At 36.4% G+C, this 19,914-nt stretch overlaps 2 protein-coding genes across 2 annotated transcripts in view; both read left to right on the forward strand.

Moving 5' to 3' along the window:
- LOC149587183 (uncharacterized) overlaps positions 1–2,165 on the forward strand; it is a 43,479-nt gene extending 41,314 nt beyond the window's left edge. Inside the window, exon 2 of the mRNA XM_089863605.1 lies at positions 1,141–2,165. Within this exon, the coding sequence (XP_089719731.1) occupies positions 1,141–1,739 (599 nt within the window). The 3' untranslated portion in view covers positions 1,740–2,165. The remainder of the gene's footprint in view (positions 1–1,140) is intronic.
- Positions 1–19,914, forward strand: part of LOC149587181 (uncharacterized) — a 208,845-nt gene that overhangs the window by 47,778 nt on the left and 141,153 nt on the right. The window lies entirely within an intron of this gene.

Consider the following 19,914-nt stretch of genomic DNA (forward strand, 5'->3'; position numbering starts at 1 on the left):
CTATAGCTATAGCGCGAGCAGCTTGCGTCGTGACGCTCGTGATCGAGTGGGCTATGGTACAACGCAAGAGGGGTCGTAGTCATGGCGACAGAGGTAAACAGGAATTACGTATTTTTGGCCCTCCCCGTCAGCAACGTCACCAATACGTAGTTTTTGTGAGCCAATAAGATAATTTAATTTTTTGGTTACGTGTTGAAGGAAGGGACTATATACTCGTCTATGAGTCGGACTGAAGTAAAGGCCAAACATTGTTTATTCCGTCTTAAAAAAGTCTATCTATCCCTGGTTGAATTCATGCTTTTGTTTTTTCACTACTTTGTAGGAGTTATCATGCACCTACGGAGGTTTAATGGCAGAATATTGCCGTTCATATTGTCATGTGTATTTCATTATACGTTTATTATTGGAAAGTTTGCATTCAGTTTTACGCAAATTTCTAATGTGGGATGAAGTTTGAAATTTGAATCATATATACATATATATTTGAGAAAGTTGTTTGTTTGTTCTTTATGACATGCACAGTCACAATTACTTAATTTCCGAATTCGATCAAGCTGCAGGGTTGATATCAGTAACACCTGGAATTCAAAGATCTTCAACTCGCCATTTTCTGGGCCCTTCTGATTGAAATAAAGCGGAAGAGATGTAGAAACACTTACCCCTGACGTCACATTTAATGCATGTGATGTCATGGCTTCTTTCCTTGTTGAACTTCGTCATCACTTCTAGTTCTAGTTGGTTTCAGCAGAAACAGGAGAGAATGCAAAATTGTCGCTAAGCTTAACTTTACCTACGGAGGTTTAATGGCAGAATATGGCTGTTCATACTGCCACGTGTATTTTAATAGACGTTTATTATGGGGAAGTTTGCATTCTGTATTACACAAGTGTCTAACGTGGGGTCAAGTTTGAATCTTCCACATTCTCAACGCATATATTAGGTTTGGTAAAGTCAAACCTTTAGATACCGCTGTTTCGACTCGAACATGGATTATTATGGTTTCTGAACTTGTTTCGTTTGCCTTTGGGTCTTTTCAAGCCTAAGCATAAACTATTATATCAAATGCCTTTGAAGATTGAAATTTTTGTTATTCGAGTTGTATGATATCATACGAGATTTTAATCTATTTCCTTTCTGTAGGAAAATCCAAGAAAAAATATTCAACTCGATACAAATATTCACCTGAAAATAAATGGGAGCTTGAACTTGAAATTCGAAAGGATACCAAAGAAAAACCCTTCAAATGTGATCAGTGTGATTATGCAAGTACGTGGAAGAGTAGTTTGATCAGACATCAACGCATTCACAGTGATGAAAAACCCTTCAAATGTGATCAGTGTGACTATGCAAGTAGGCGGAAGAATGTTTTGATCATACACAAACGCATTCACAGTGGTGAAAAACCCTTCAAATGTAATCAGTGTGACTATGCAAGTGCGCGAAAGGATGATTTGACCAGACATCAATGCATTCACACTGGTAAAAAATCCTTTAAATGCGATGAGTGTAATTATGTTAGTACACGTAAGATTACTTTAATCGCACATCAACGCATTCATAGCGGTGAAAAACCCTTCAAATGTGATCAGTGTGACTTTGCAAGTACGCGCAAGAATAATTTGATCATACACAAAAGCATTCACAGTGGTGAAAAACCATTCAAATGTGATCAGTGTGACTATGCAAGTGCGAGGAAGAGTTCTTTGATCAGACATCAACGTTATAATCATATGGACTAATTAAGTGGATTGATTGTATTTAAGCATACTCAGCAATTTAGAACTTTTAAAGAACCATTTCAAAATGTGTTAATTGCGCAACGCGTTTTCATTTTCGCTTCACACATTACTGTTCTTTACCACTGTAGTAGATACTCACTAAGAAAAAAGTTTTTGTTCGTTGAAAAATTGTAAGAAACCTATCGTTAAGGAATAGTCACCGGACGGGCTATATGATATTACAAAATTGTGGAATGTAACTATCCTAACGTCTTAACGGGAATCTGGTAGTGATACTATATTTGTGTAAGTTAGTTTTAAAACCTTAACGAACAATATTGAATATAACCCTTTTAAACTATAATTATCAATATATAATATAACAAATGGTATATCAGTAATTATATCTTCGCTATTAAAGAATGATATTTTTACCACAATAATTGATTAATATTTCATTGCTTCTTTCCTTTGTTTAACTTCGTCATCACTTCTAGTGCTAGTTGGTTTCAGCAGAAACAGGAGATTGAAGAATTATCGCTAAGCTTAACATTACCGTTGCTTGTGTTCTGTTCACTACTTTGTAGGTGTTATCTCATATCTACGGAGGTTTAATGGCAGAAGATATGGCTGTTCATATTGTCAGGTGTATTTTATTGTACGTTTATTATGGTTAAAGTTCGCATTCTGTATAAGACTGTATTCCGCAAAGTTCTAACGTGGAATGAAGTTTGTTCTTTATGACATACACAGTCACAATTAGTTAATTTCCGAATTCGATCAAGCTGCAGGGTTGATATCAGTAACACCTGGAATTCAAAGATCTTCAACTCGCCATTTTCTGGACCCTTCTGATTGAAATAAAGGGGAAGAGATGTGAAACACTCACCCCTGACGTCACATTTAATGTATTTGATGTTAGAAGCTAAGTGGCTATAGACCCGATTGTAAACAAGTTATCTTTGCGTTGTGTGAACGAGTAAACAAAGGATGAATAGCCAATGAAACGCGAAGAAGGAGGAGCGAGCGGTTTAGCAAAGTTTAAAGCCCTTACTCTTACCTTCAATCAGAGTCTATGTCCTCTTCAAGATCCCAAGTGTAGGAAATTTTATGTATATCTGTTTAAACATTTATTCTTTAGATAATGTAATGTGCAAAGATCATTAATGTTTATTTGTCTCTGCTTTGGCTTGATCGAAATTAAAATTCGCACATGCTAAACATCTAAAGCCATAAAGCAGACTTGCGTTGTCTCTAAATAGTGACTCTGACGGTTCTTTAAGTTTAACTTGTAACCGATTAGGCTAAAAAGCAGGTTACAAGGTTGAAATAATGAACTCCAAACAGTAGCCTTCACCGGTAGATTCCGACACCATCACTCCACCTTTATGGACGCAACCGGTAGATGCTGCCATGAACGCTGATAATAGATCTTCACGCAGCCCTTCGCCCACGGCACTTGCCAGCTCTATCGCGCACCTAGCGAGGCGTGGAACGACTCAGGACACGGAGGTTCAAAGCGTCGTTGTTCCGGCTCCTGCTCCGACTCTTTCAGGGAGGCCCCTTTGCGGTCGAGCTCGAGGAACACCCCTTCGATAACCCGCACCAGCCCTCTTACCAACGCCACCTAGGGCTTTATTACCAACTCCTCCCCATGTACGAATGGACCTCTCGTGGATGCTCACCCCACGGGTGACCCATGGTGGTCTGCTCTGTTACTGGTGTGGTTGTCCGCACCATGTGCGAAATTGTCCGTATAGAAGTAGAGTAGACAGAAAAACGTCTTCCTGCCTTCCTCAAGACGTTTCTTCCATCCTTTATTAATGACTTCAAAACTTTAAAGGGTTTCTTCTTTTCAACGTGTGGGGGGATGTAGCGGTTCAGCTACTGAGCCTACACACACACACACACACACGCATAATTACATAAATTAGGCTTACCGTTATAATTTTGAGTCTCCTCACTTGAGGGCGCACTACTGCAGTCCTTGCGCGCCCCCTTGTGAGGATAGGCCGAACTACTGCTAAGTCAGATGCTATAAATAGTCAAAGCCATAGGGCGAGAGTGTTAGTTAGTTACTAACTAGCGGTGAGAGCGCTAGTTAGTGGTCAGGTCAACTGGCATAGTCCAAGGGAACATTTCTACACCCGTCAAGTCAACATCTGCTTTTCGGCGAGGTTGAGGGTACGGTTTTCACGACTCTCTAATAGTTTAAGTTTAGTTCTCGCGCGCTACGTATTCGGCTAGGCCCGCTTGCTTCGAAGACCATACATTGAACACAACCTGGCTCTTCTTACCTCGGTGAGTGTAATGTATAAATAGAAGAAACCCTATGGCGCTACCCCCATTTGACTTGGCAGTAGTTTGGCCTATCCTCACAAGGGGGCGCGCAAAGACTGCAATAGTGCGCCCTCAAGTGAGGAGCCTCAATATTATCTTATGATATAGGCCTAGTCACAAGCTAGATAGACAGGAGCCTAAACGGTAAGCCAAATGTATGTAATTATGCGTTTGTGTGTGTGGGTGTCTGTCACCGCGTTCGCAGTTGGGAAATCGGAGCAAACGTATTGTTAGTTTCCGGACTGCGTTCGCAGTTCACAGAAATTCGGAAAACTGTCGCTACTTGATGGCCTCTAACACCACCATGCACTAGTCTTCCGTCTATACCACATTGGCACCAATCTGCAACATTAGCTTCTAACATCACCATCAACTGGTCTTTCATCTATACCACATAGACACCAATCTGCAACACTGGCTTCTACTCTATTATCGCTGTTATGGGTAAGATTTACGCGGCGATCAGCTAGGGTTACGACTTACGAGAAACGTCTAGCCTCCCTAATCTGGGCTCACCACCGAAGGGTTTCGCAATTGCGCACTTTCTTAATAGTTACTGATTAAGACGATTGCTATATATACCTTAGATTTCAAAAACTTTGGCAAAGGCAGTACGCTAGCGGGGAAACCAAAATTCTAGGAGAGCGATAGCTCTCTTAGATAAGACTTCATACCGACTTTAATGTATAAGGATGGTTTTTTGATTGGTTTTAACTTTTTTTGTATCGTATTAACTGCTTTGAAAAAATTCCACAGAACTACAATTCGGGATCTAAATATGTGGTTAAAATTTCAAAAAGATCCATCCATTAGTTTTTCATATAAAAAATAAAGTTGCTAAGGGTGGTTTTCATTTCCATAAAAATAATCATAGTTTTTGACGAAAACCTCGAAATTTTCCCATAGAAATAACATGGGAAAATATTTTACAGATAACCATCTTGTTGTAGCCGTCATGATATAACTATACGTTTGTTTGATTTGAAAACGGTTTTAAACGAAAGCCTCATATTTAGTATTTGTGCTTTCCAGCTTTCATTGATTAATTTTAAGTTTAAGTATGTTTAATTTTAAGTTTTCAAAATTACCCCAATTTGCGTTATTTAAGCATGGATAGACTGATTTACTAGTAATTATCAGCGCGACCAATATTGGCCTTTTTTTACGTATAGTTGCGTCATATTAATCCGAATGTTTTTTCTTAATGCCTTTTGGTTGAAATGGCCTATCGGTAGTGAGATATGACTGCTTTAATATTGTCGCCGTGACAATATTACCAAGTTTGTGGCGGCCGCCATTTTTTTAAGGGGAAAAAATTTGAGAGTGGGTCCTTTTTCGTTGTCATTTTCATATTTTTTGAGGATTTGCTGATGGATGGATTTTAAATATAATATAAAGTAGGTTTCAAGCTTTAATATAAGCCTAATTTCATAATTTTCCACCTTTTTATTGTCCCACAATCTATTCCTAAACTTGCCACTTTTTTTAAGGCGGTGAAACCCGTGAAATTGTGCTAAGCCTTGGTCGCTTCAGCGCCAAAAACAGCTGTAGTCAGACATGTTATTATTACTAAAAAATGTATGCGGTCAGTGTGTTGTTTTTGCCTTTTAATGCTTCTAATCGTGATGCGTGTCGAGGTTTACGAATCCAATGTGTGTTGCGAAATGAAAATCAAGGGTGGATACTATATGATCTATGCTTTAAAAGGAATTTGACAGCGCCAGTTAAAAAAAAATGGTATTAGGCCTTGCCAAAAGTGACTGAGCTATAGCTATAGCTATGATATAAGAAATTGACCCTCGGATATCCTGTGACTTGGAGATGGTTATAAAGTTACTAACCCTCGATTTTGGAGGTAGATACTGTCTTGTGACACTTTAACGATTAAAGTAACGATTTAAGCTTATAAACAGACTACCATCATAAGCCCATATCGTAAATTAACCGATGTTGATATCAAAGCTTACTTGAAATACCAATACCAATTTTTTTAACTCAATGAATCTTTAATATCAACATCAAAAATTATCTACTGAAAGAGATATCTACTTATATTCCATTCAAATTTCTCGCAACATTTCAAATTAACGAATAGAAATGTGCAAATGAAGTTCAAACCGATTAATTGGGCAAATTGCTATATTGGTCACCATTACCGATCACAGATAGATTTGCGCCCTTCAGTAGTGTTTATTATGCTTGTGAAATGGTAAGCGAAATCTGTGATTAAAGTTTAAAATAGACATGAGCAAAAAGGGCTTTATAAATATCAACTCGGTTACCGAATATCTAAAATTTGACCAAAATTAAAAAAATATTCTCTTCGTGATTAAAAATCTTGTTTGAAGCAGCAAGCGGCCATCTAATCCTTATTTACCTTCTTTTGAAAAAAAATAGGTTAATACCTCTTTCAGTAGATGATTAATTGATATTTCAGTTTCATTGAGTTTAAAAAAAATTAGTTCCACCATTGGTTAATTTTCAATATTGACCAATCGATAATCACAAATTTTAATAACTAAATTACAAAAGCCGGTTCAAAACCATATTAGTTTTGAAACGATTAAATTATAATTTTAACCATATATACTAGTTAATTCCTCGTAGGTAATTAGTTAATTGTCTTAGTCAAATTAATGCTGAATATTACATACAAAAAGTAAATAATAAATTAACTTCTAAAATTTAAATGTAAAGTGTGTGCATTATTTCCCAATTAATAAAAGATATCCACCTATTTTCATTCAAATTAATTACTAATTTGTGGATAATGGATAGAAAATGTCGAGCTCTAATTGCGATATAGCTAAAATCAATCCCACTGGCTATTTATAATACAATATAACCTTTGCCCTCTGTTTACTGTTTTGAATTTTATTTGTAAAATTTAAAACATAAAATAGTATTACAATTTATTTAATTAAATAATTATTAATAAATTTCAATAAAATAAATTCTGGTTAAATACATAACACTACTTTTTATTAATTTTCTGAAATTATCAGAGCTAAATATCAAAGACACATATTTAATTGCTCTCATTTCGACACAACTGCAACCGTATAGATTCATTCATTTAATAACATTTCTCATTTCTAATTATTTGAATTCAAAGCGCTGTATTAACTTTTAAAGGTGAAAATCCAGCTGACTGAGAAGTAAACAAATACCAGGCTGCCAGGCTGTCTCTAACACAACAGAGTTGGCCATTCTCGCTTATGAGAAATGAATCCTTGTCATATGCATCTCGGGACTTTAGGAGCTCCAGGCAGGCCCGGAAATAAGCACAGGACACTGGACATTGTCCAATAAAATTTTAAAATGTCCCATAATTTTTTTAAAAACTAAGGGGGTCACTGGACAGTTTGACCAATAAATTTCCCGAAGTTTCGATAGCTTGACAGTGGAGAAGCGACACTATTTTTGCACACTTCAGTTACAATGTCCTATAAATTTTCCAGTCAAACAGGGGGTCACTGGACACATGTCCTATAAGAATGATTTCTTATTTCCGGCCCTGGCTCCAGGACTCCCAACTGAAGCAGGGTGGGAAATAGGGATTTTTTTAAAACTAGACATTGGGCCAGCGACCCCCCTGCCCTGGAATAAATGAACTGGTCCATGACCATTGACCAGGGCGCGGCGTCTGCTAAACTAAAGAAGTGGGTAATTAAAATAGTTGAGATAATGTCTGGACCCTGGTTACCCTAGAATTTCCTTAGTGGTCCTGTGGACCACTGACCCCCCTCCGATTTAATTATTGAACTGTACCAGGCAATTTTTAAACTCGTCATTTGCCCTGTGTTACTGCCTTATTTCCCACGCTGGCGCGAGTTGCTTTGCGTTGTCGAGTGCGTGATGGAGCGGGCTATGCCTGGAGTCCCAACCCCCGTTCTTGGAAGAGGGAAGTAACCCGTTACTTACTACCAAAATACCCACTAGCATAGCCCACTCGATCACGCTCTCTTTTCCCCGGCTACATATTTTGAAGAGGGCACTTTTTAGGCGTATTAACAATCTTGGATCACCTTTGTGGACTTTTATGGTAGCCCTTATAAATTGAGTCGGCATTGCCCTGACTATATTGTGTTTAAGGTTTATAAGCTTAATATCAAACAGACGTTAGTTATTGCTACAAAAAAGTTCGAAATTGATAATCTCGGATCGTCTTTGAGAAGTTTTAAGGATATCCTAATTTCATATTGGGCTTATGAAAAGTTTGAGCTAAAGGTTAAACAGACATAAATCAGCGTTTTAAAAAATTGTGTAAAACTGTCAATTTGGTCCTATTTGTGGAATTTTTAGGGGAGCGCCTCGCGTTTCAATAAAGGGTTGTAAAAAATTGTATTATGTTAATTACAATAAGAATACAATGAGTTACGTTTTTATTTTTTGGAGTATGATTATAAATAAATGACTGATTGAGCTAAAGTTACGGTCCCCTTTATACATGTTTCTGCTTATTGTAGATTTTGAAAATGTAAAACAGTTTCTTAACAATCTTAATTAAAATGAAGACTGAAGGAGCAGATATTAATCAAAAATGTCTTGATTAGAATCAAGTCCTAAAAAGTATCGATAAGACTGAGGTTATCACTTGACTGAAGGATCAGATATTAATTTTTCTTTTTAATTGAAACTTAAAGGCATGCTTAAGAAAAAACAACGTTCCATTACCGTTTTCCGTTGAAATAACTTATTTTACAGGTAATCAATTTCAAAAATTTACTTATCTCGGGTTTTCGGGCACAATTCCATTCCCCCAAAACATTTTATCATTACATTAATTACTTTTGAGAGATAACGTGTCAAAATAAGCTTTAAAACAATGAAAAACTGAATGAGCGGTCTGTTTAGCCATGACCAAGACCTTCAAATAAGTGTTGCTAATGTTAAAAAGTGGATTTTCCCACTTCCATTTTAAAAATTTGCCGCATTTCCCACACCCCCTTTTTTACAGTCATATTTATCTGGACTATTTTATCATACTAAGTTTCATATGGAATATCACTCCGCATGGCTTTGACAATATGTACAAATGCTATAAAGCTTTAAAATTCTCAAAATATGCTTTTTTTTCAGTGCCAAACTTAAAATCACCGAATTTATTTCAAAATGTCGCTTGAAATTATTAAACCGGATAAAATTTTCGAAAATGCACTAATTTTAACTGTGCAGTTAAAAATTAGTGCATTTTTGAAAATTTTGCAGAAAATTCCGACATTTGTTTAATTTCGGAAAAATATTACTTTTTCCCCACAGAGCCTAAAACCAAACCTAAATCTCCCACGATGTGGGAAATTACCCACACATTGTCAAAACTGCTTTAAAAACTTACAACAAGCACACTTTCGAGACATGTTCTGAACAAATTAGTGCTTAACCGGCTAATAGTACGACCACGGAGAATTGATGTAAACTGTAGTTGAAATATATTCATGTGCGAACTGCGGCACTGAATGATCTCTAACCATTGTTTGAAACTAGAGAGAGAAATAGTGAGCAGCATTAATCATGTCCTGAGCTATGAGAATGAACAGTATGACTGTTGACTGAAGTACACTAGACATTACATCATTTTGCATAACCACGAGTAAAAATCTAACTGTCCCTACTTAACTTTCCGCCATTTTTTTAAAACGTATCCACTGCGAAGCATGCCGGGCACAAATGAGGGAACCTTTTAAAACTCAATGTCATACACATACTCTCTCAAAAGTAATTAATGTAATGATAAAATGTTTTGGGGGAATGGAATTGTGCCCGAAAACCCGAGATAAGTAAATTTTTGAAATTGATTACCTGTAAAATAAGTTATTTCAACGGAAAACGGTAATGGAACGTTGTTTTTTCTTAAGCATGCCTTTAAGTTTCAATTAAAAAGAAAAATTAATATCTGATCCTTCAGTCTAGTGATAACCTCAGTCTTATCGATACTTTTTAGGACTTGATTCTAATCAAGACATTTTTGATTAATAACAGTTTAAGTTCAAACGATATTACGAATAAAGTTTCTTAAAACGATGTAAGTATAACTAAAGCAAATATCTCACGAAGATAATAATTAATATAATATAAATTTAAGCAATTGTCTTATCGATACTTTTTAGGACTTGATTCTAATCAAGACATTTTTGATTAATAACAGTTTAAGTTCAAACGATATTACGAATAAAGTTTCTTAAAACGATGTAAGTATAACTAAAGCAAATATCTGACGAAGATAATAATTAATATAATATAAATTTAAGCAATTGTTTAAGAAAAACCTCTATCAATCAAAAATTTCTAGTCAAAGTTTATATAGGACGAGTAATGAAGATTGCGTATGAAGTCGAAACACTATACGCATTTCATAGTCAATATGGAGCGAGTAAAAAAGACGTAACTCCATTGTATTACAAACCACGGAAACTCTTTTGCAAAGCTAATATCGGACAAGTAATGATAACGTTAGTTAATAAAAAACTGAGTAATAAGGACACAGCTCCCACTCCATGTTTCATATTTTATAATCCTTCCTTGTTTTAGTATTCGAGATAATCCTGTTTCTCAACTCAGAATTAATACGGAAAGAGTAAAGTAGAAGTCTATGTTTTTGTCTGTGTGTGTCCGTCCATTGTTACACTAGGCGTCGCGTTAGCAGTTAGCCTTGTGTTGATGTGTTAAGAAATCATACAGAACCTTAATATTCCCTTTTTCCATATTATAAAGTGAATATGTGAAAGTATTTTTCGTAATTATTATGCATTTAGTACTTTTGTAGCTTTAAAGCTCTGTTTCATTTTGATATTCCAAAGATACTTTTTAATATTGTTATTTGAAATGGCTGTTTATATATTACTTAAGCTATACTACATCTGTATATAGAATAATCCTTGGTTTAGTGATTTCATGAAGAAAACTAAGACCTAGACTCCGTTGGGTATATTAAGTATTATCCGCAATAGGCTTAGTGAAACAAAGAGTAAATAATTGAGGTCTGAGGTGAAGTAAACTTTGGGGTTTGATTTTCGTGTCTATAATGAAGAGACGTTAACGGTTCAGAGTGAGCCGAAAGTTAAATACACTCTTAAATAATCAGGTTAAGATTTTGTTATAGAAGAAAAGATCATGGTGGCAATTAGAATAGTAAAAGGGCTAATGGTAAACGGGTAGTAGCTACAGAGTTTTAATTCTCTTTATGGTGCGCTTTGACTATTAATGCGTCTAGCTACAATTTAGCTTTGGTGTTATTTAACGTTAACATTCCTGTTGGCAAACTAAGAATATTGTTGAGGTGAGACGAGACGATAGTGTTTACACTGCAAACTAGTTGTGAATGTAGCTATCAGAATAAACGGTAAACAGCTGAAGCGTAGACTTCACTTCCTGTTCTTTTCCCCATTGACTGATTTCCATGTGTCCGAGATTTATTCTTATTACATGTAAAATGTCGTCTGCTTTACTGTATATTCGCTATGCTTGGAATACTGCTTCAATATTTCATAAATTTTACTTCAAAAAAGAGAAATAATTCCATATCTAGGTAAATAAGTTTGTAGTAGTAGACCTCTTGACTCGGAGAGGTAATTTTTTGGTTTTCCCAACTTGTGTAATTTATACGTTTGGCAGTTATATGAAAAGTAACTATAGTTAATTTACTAAGAAATATCCGGAAAAAAGTTGTAAACCGTTTACCTTAATCGTTTTAACCATTAAGTGTTACGTTGTGGCTAATATGCCTTCAACCATAAGTAACATAAATTTCTGTAAGTAAGCCTTTTGGTGCGTTTTAGATGGACAATAGTGAATTCAATGGTTTTGGATTTTTGTCCCACGTCAAGGCTATAGAATTCAGAAAAACAGTTATAGAATTCACCCTAGCATGGTGCGAGCGATGCCCATCTGAAGTTTGATGAGCGGGAAAGCAAAAAAAAAAAGGGGGGTGACCCTGGGTAGAATCATGTTACATAATTATAACATTAAGAGGATATAGTGGCATCCTTCTTCTATTATCCCCTTCTGCTTAAACTTGTTTTATGTAATTAGCTTTTTTTGTTAGTATAATAATAATAATAATAATAATCTACGAAGGGATTTCCACACTAAGCCTGTGGCTTGTTTACAGATGGGTCCCTTTACAACGCATAGAGGGGTGGTGGCTAGCCCCTATGCCACAGCTAGCCTACAGCGCCCTATACTAACTATTACCGTTAACCTCTGCAAGTTTTCATGGAAAGGAGAAACCGGGTTAGACCGCGGAGGAAAACTCCTTTAACAAGCGGGGAGAGAACTTGCAAACTCTACGCAGAAGGATTTGTTCCCAGATTTTCACCCGGTGCCACAGTCCGGGATCGAACCCGGGATCCTCTTGCTGCGAGGCGAAAGCGCTAACCGCTACGCCACCCCACCTTAAGGAAGTTATTTCTGAGTATGCGGAATGGGTTGAAAGGCTACGCTACCTTTTCGAATCTTGCAACAAAACGTTAGTATATTTTTAGAATGTACAACAGGCCTGGGAGCAATTGACCGATGCGACAATTTCTAGTCATCTGCTCCTGTTATAACAAATAAAGAATTTTATTTTCTTACAATTTCAGTGTTTATGTTTATAAATGGATCGAGTATGGCAAATATTCAAATTTAGGAGACCTCCTTAAATATGACGTATACCTGACTTCGTATTATATTAATTTGGCGAGAAATATTACGGAATTTAGATTTCTGATGAAAAAGGACTAGACTTAATCATACTTCTATTATTTTCCAGGGTTTAGATTTGGCCTTAGATGTCCATGGAATAAATGAGGATGATTTAAAAACTATACCAAATATACGAACATCTTTTACGTTGAGAAGTTAATCATTCTCTCTATTAATCCCAAAGCCCACCCAGAAACCATGGGCCAAGAATAGTAAGAGGACTAGGCAGTCCCAAGCTTCTAAGCGCAAACGATTTCGTCTTTCTAAAAAAACAGCCATCCCGTATCAGCGGGGGTTAAAATAGGGGAGAAACCGGAATTGGGGTCAAGCATTTCCGACTACGGCCAACTTTGCGCGATCTCGGTTGGCCGTATTTCGGAGTATTGCACTTTAAAAATGGCGGTTTTCCGAATTTATCTTGTTGAAACCCAAACCTTTGGCCAAGAATAGTTAAACGGTACGGCAAAAAGGATAAAGTTAAGTATTTTAATTTTTCAAGATGGTTAAAAATAAGCTCTGCGCTTTACCTATCTGTAATAGCAGAAATAATATAAGAAACCTCCCTACGGGAGGAGAGAGGTTTCTTATATTACTTTTGGTAATAGTTTTAGTCGCTACTTTCATAAACCGTACATAAAAACCAAGCCTTTGCTATGCAAACAATGCGCGGATTGTCTGGCTAAATTTAGGCTCAGCTGCTATTGCCTTGTCACACTCATGCATGCGCTGAATTTGGAATTATATTTTCCGGATTTTTGAGCCACGTGATTTGACCCCAAAGAGTGACGAAGTTCCGGTTTCCAATAAATTGAGCCGTAGCCTACGTTAATCAAGGCCCGCGCATAGCCTTCTGGCTATGGGCGGCATTGAAAGGACGTGCCAGCTTGTTTTTTGCGCTTGATTCTCGAAAGGTGGCGCTTTTAGATAGTAAATGTTAAGGGATCTTCCATTTATTTGAATTTGTAGAGCGGGAAGATTAGAGGGATCATGCATAAAATTGTTTTGACTAAAATATTTTTTATATAAGGAAACGCATGCATTTCTTATATATCATTACAACTATTATTATTTAAAAGATAAAATTTATAATAATAATTATTAGAAGGGTAAAATTTATAATAACAATTATTAGAAAGATAAAATTTATAATAACGTAGACTCCGATTGAAATTTTTATTTTAATGTTGGAGTCGCAAATATTCATTATACAGGGTTTATCTGAAATAGACGTAGGAGCGAAAGTATTTGGGTTCCTGGGGTCAATATAAGGCGAAACTGTGGTATGACATTTTGTCGTACGCCAACCCATTTGGAAGTTACTTGAACCTAACACTTGCTAATTTGCATAAATCACGGCATGTTGATTTCTTCTAAAACAGTAGGAATTAACTTCAAGATAGGATGATTATTGCAAATTAGTGGTTGCCAGCTAAAACAGAAAAAGCCTCATAGCCATAGAGTTTATAGTCAATTTTTAAGGAGTAGAAAGTTGTACAGTTGTTAACTCATAACGAACATCATTGTAAAACAACATGTTACGATCAGTTTGTTGAAACAACTGACCGATACTAACGGGAAACTGACAGCGATAAGTAGCGGAAACTAATAAGAAACACCGACATTTTGCTTCATTCTTCAAACAATCGAAAGGTTGCGAAAGCGTTCCTTTTGGTTTGTGTACAAGACTACATATCCGGCGACGTCTTGTTTCCATTAAATTTGCAAATTATTTTTTACATGCTTTAAAACATTTGAACCTAACACTTGCTAGTTTGCATAAATCACAGCATGTTGACTTCGTCTAAAACAGTAGGAATTAAGTTCAAGATAAGGATGATTATTGAAAAAGTTGTTCAGTTGGTGAATCATAAAGAACATCAATGTAAAACAAGATGTTACGATTTAGTGTGTTGAAACAACTGACCGATACTAACGGTAAACTGACAGCGATAAGTAGCGTAAACTAAAAAGGAACACCGACATTTTGCTTCATTCTTCAAACAATCGAAAGGTTGCATTTAGTTTAAAGATTAGGTCAATGTTGCAACTTATCGAAATCGGTATTCGTGAATGAATGGTAGTGGGCGAATGTTTGGGATGGATGTTGGGCAACGCCTGTTAAAACTGAGCAGTAAAATGCATAATTTGTAAAATTTTATCCTTATAAAAATCAACAAATAATGAAGAAACCTAAATGTTGAAAATGAAATAAAATTTGTTACGGTTCAAAGTGACCAAGAAAGGGAACATTCCTTTCTCTAAAAAATTACAGTGAGGGAGTAATGGCGGTTTTCTTGGGGCCTCACCAAAATTTTCACCCGTAACAAATTAAATACGGATGGTTGAACAAGAAACTGTGAGAGAAAGGATTGAAGTATCGTAGCATGCGAACGTTTTATAGTGATTTGCAGACCACCCTAAAACTTTAGACTAATGAAGTTTACTAACTGGTAGCAATCTGCCAGCGTTGAGAACGACAGGAGACCTACGTGCAATGCGAGATGCAATGTAATGTACCCATAAGGAAATATACACTCTTACTCCTTAGAATTATTCTATGAAAATTGCCAATAAAAACGGTAAAAAAGGTTCTTCCTTTAAAGGTTCAAATGTTTTAAAGCATGTAAAAAATAATTTGCTAATTTAATGGAAACAAGACGTCGCCGGATATGTAGTCTTGTACACAAACCAAAATGAACGCTTTTGCAACCTTTCGATTGTTTGAAGAATGAAGCAAAATGTCGGTAGAGAATATAGACCACCGTATAGCGACAAGATTGTCGCTATACGGTGGTACTGTGAGGAGGAGGGGGGTCATTTCTTCCCCCTTTTCGTTCTTCTCTCTAGGAGGTGGTGCGCCAGAGGGCATGGGAAATTGCAGGGGGTATTGATGGCGTCACGTGATATTGTTGGCGGTAAATTTGAATTGTAACGCCCCCTAGTTGTGGCGGGAGATTGAGTTGATTAATAAGGTGATGGCGCGAAATTTGAATTTATAGAGGATTTTTTTTTGTACACTCTAAGAAAATGGGGTGTGCTTTAACACCTTTAAAAGTAGTTTATATGGGTCCAAATTTGACACCGTTACAGGTGTTCATTTACACCCCTGAAAGGGTTTAATAACACTTTTTGAGCAATTGGTGGCAAAGATAAGTGTAAAGAGGTGCAGTTTAACACCTTTTTAACTCTTATATCGCACTGAAAGTGAATTTTTACTCCCATATTAGTGTTGTGCAACTCCTCAAAGGGTGTGGCATAGCACCTTTAAGAGTGTCGCGTCCCACCTTTAAGAGTGTCGCGTAACACCTTTAAGAGTGTCGCATAACACCTTTAAGAGTGTCGCGTAACACCTTTAAGAGTGTCGCGTCACACCTTTAAGAGTGTCGCATCACACCTTTAAGAGTGTCGCGTAACACCTTTAAGAGTGTCGCGTAACACCTTTAAGAGTGTCGCGTAACACCTTTAAGAGTGTCGCGTCACTTCTTAAGAGTGTCGCGTCACACCTTTAAGAGTGTCGCGTCACACCTTTAAGAGTGTGGCGTAACACCTTTAAGAGTGGGAGATTTTTTGGTAGGATAGTATAGTAGAAATTCTAGTTCTTTTCCTAGACGTAAGAGCAAAACCGATGACGTAGCTGCATTTTGACCACTCATGAGGCATAACTCAAATATCGAGTATGGTTTTCCTGTTTAATTAAATTTTGATTATCCGCCATTCCGCAGTATTATTAGCAATTAGTGCTATATTCATAGCAGGGTTCCATCTTTAGAGGACTTCATCACCTATAGGGAGGAAAGTTCTCACATGCAGAAATATACCTCTTTAAGCGAGGGTTGTTGCATATAAAGTCATTTTAACGGGTTTATGAACTTCTGAAAAAGGCAGAGAGTTTTCAATTCGTACAAATGCATAGGTTATTAAATTAGTTTTGGAGGCTATAATATTCAAGCAGTAGATATAGACGTTCTAGTTAAATTTAATAATCTCTTTTCACTAAGAGTTTTTCGAGCACCAGAAACGCGTTTAATCTACACTGTAAAAAATTGTGGTGTCTAAATAGTGACATAATGGTGTTAAAACAATGTGCACTATTTGTGCACCTTGACAAGGTGCAGAAATAGTACGAAAATGGTACGATATTTTAAAAACACCATTAGCTTAAACGAATGGTGTAGAAATGGGTTTATAAAGCATAATTCTTTAAAAGGTGTGCAAATCATACCTTAATTATATAAAATAACCCCATTGAATACCCCTTTAAATGGTGCTCAAATGGCATAGAATTAGTGCGATATTTTTTAAACACCATTCGCTTACATAAACGGCGTGAAAAAGGGTTAAAAAAGCCTCATTCATAAAAGGCGCACAAATGACACCCAAACGATATAAAATAACACCTTCGCAAGGCCCATATACAAGGTGTTCAAATAATGTGAAAATAGAGTTATGATTTGAACACCATTGGCTTAAATAGAAGGTGTAACTAAGGGCGGAAAAAACCTCATCCTCGGAAAGGTGCGCAATTGATATAAAATAACACCTTCGCAGGCCCTTAAAAAAATGTTGAAATAATGTGAAAATGGAGTTATCTTTTAAACACCTTTCGCTTAAATAGAAGGTGTAAGAAACGACTGAAGAAACCTCATCCTCGAAAAGGTGAGCAAGACTCATATAAAAGATGGTGAAATAACGTGAAAATGGAGTTATGCACTCTAAATTAAGGTACCTAAAAAGTGTTGTAGTGGTGTAAAATTTATTTCGCAGTATTTGTACACCTTGACAATGTGTTGAAATTGTATGGAAATAGTGCGATATTTTACAAACACCATTAGCGAAAATGAATGGTGCAAAAAACGGATTCATAAAACATCATTCCATAATTTTGCTCAAATTATACATAAATGGATTAAAATAACACCTTCGATTATACCATTAAATGGTGTTAAAATAATACGAAAATACACCTTTGCAAACCCCTATTTACCCCATTTTAAGTCCTTAATTAGCCCATTCCAAGTCTATATTTACACCATTTACACCATTGCAAACCCCTATTCACCTCATTTCAAGTCCATATTTACACCATTTCAAGTCTATATTTAGCCCATTTCAAGCCCTATTTACACCATTGCAAAATCCCTATTTAAACCATTGCAAAACCCATATTTATACCATTTCAAAACCCCTATTTACACCATTGCAAAACCCCTATTTACACCATTGCAAAACCCCTACTTACACCATTGCAAACCCCTATTTATACCATTGCGAAACCCCTATTTACACCATTGCGAAACCCCTATTTACACCATTGCGAAACCCCTATTTACACCATTGCAAAACCCCTATTTACACCATTGCAAAACCCCTATTTACACCATTGCAAAACCCCTATTTACACCATTGCAAAACCCCTATTTCACAATTGCAAAACCCCTATTTCACCATTGCAAAACCCCTATTTGCAACATTGTAAAACCCCTATTTACCCTATTTAAAGTTCCTATTTACCCCTTTTCAAGCCTTATTTACACCATTGCGAAACTCCTATTTACCCAATTTCAAATCTATATTCACCATTGCAAAACCCCTATTAACACCATTGCAAAACCCCTATTTACACCATTGCAAAACCCCTATTTACACCATTGCAAAATCCCTATTTGCACCATTGCAAAACCAGTATTTACACCATTGCAAAACCCCTATTTACACCATTGCAAAACCCCTATTTACACCATTGAAAAACCCCTATTTACACCATTGCAAAACCCTATTTACACCTTTGCAAAACCCCTATTTACCCCATTGCAAAACCCCTATTTACACCATTGCAAAACCCCAATTTACACCAATGCAAAACCCCTATTTACACCATTGCAAAACCCCTATTTACACCATTGCAAAACCCTTATTTACCCCATTTAAAGTCCCTATTTACCTCTTTTCCAGCCTTATTTACCTCTTTTCCAGCCTTATTTACCTCTTTTCCAGCCTTATTTACACCATTGCGAAACTCCTATTTACCCAATTTCAAATCTATATTTATCCCATTTAAAGTCCCTATTCACCCCATTTCAACTCCATATCTACCCCATTTCAAGCCTATATTTACCACATTTCAAGTCTATATTTACCCCATTTCTAGTCCTATTTTCACTATTGCAAAACCTCTATTTACCTCATTTCAATTCCTTATATTTACCCCATTTTAAACCTATTTACGCCATTGAAAACTCCTATTTACCTCATTTCAAGTCCTTATTTATCCCGTTTCAAATCTATATTTACCCCATTTCTAGTCTAAATGTAACCCATTTCAAGTCTAAATTTAGCCCATTTCAAGTGTATATTTACCTTATTTCAAGCCCTATTTGCACCATTGCAAAACCCCTATTCACCTCTTTTCAAGTCTTTATTTACCCCATTTCTTGTCACTATTTGCCCATTTCAAACCCCTATTCACCCCATTTACTGGGATCGTTATTGTTGCGTTCGGTGGGACTTCACTACCTTTCCTATTGTGTATATACACGTTAAAGGCTTTTCTATTATATCAAGCTCGAATTAACACGACTATAAGTTAATGCCGTTAAAATTATCCAAATGATCTCTCTTGGGTAACAACTAATGGAGTCAGATCGGTATTAATAAAGAGCACATGTTATTTTTTAAAGCAACACCTTTCTTTCTTAGGCATTAAACTAGATTCCCACTCGACCGAAAAAAACCGGCGGAAATCACACAGCCAACGGTAAGAATTTTAACTTACGATGGCGTCCGGCGGTAGACCGTTCAAACTACGACAGAATTTTCAGTTTGGTGGTAGATATTTTTGGGTCACGTGACAGATTTGAGTTGTTTCCTCAACATCTATTTCACACTCTTTGTCCCCTTGTCGCTTGGATCGTACTAGAAGGGATATTTTCTAGCTTCCTCAGTAAACTTTTCCTTATTAACATCTTATCTCTTTTTACTTCCGTTAATTTAATTTTTCTTTCTTGGTGGTTTGTTTCCGATAAGCCTTGGTCAACCACAAAAATGGCGGCTATCAATCGATCTCGCGTGTGCGTGCGCCTTTGAAATTTATGACGTTGTCAGTGGGATAATTTCATTGGCTGAGACACCGGCGTAACGCCGAACACGACCGAAAAAATAGAACACAACTTAC

This window comes from Phalangium opilio, unplaced genomic scaffold (genome assembly GCF_054372755.1).
Source record: "Phalangium opilio isolate 3A_F unplaced genomic scaffold, DU_Popi_V2 ptg001170l_1, whole genome shotgun sequence".
NCBI lineage: Eukaryota > Metazoa > Arthropoda > Arachnida > Opiliones > Phalangiidae > Phalangium > Phalangium opilio.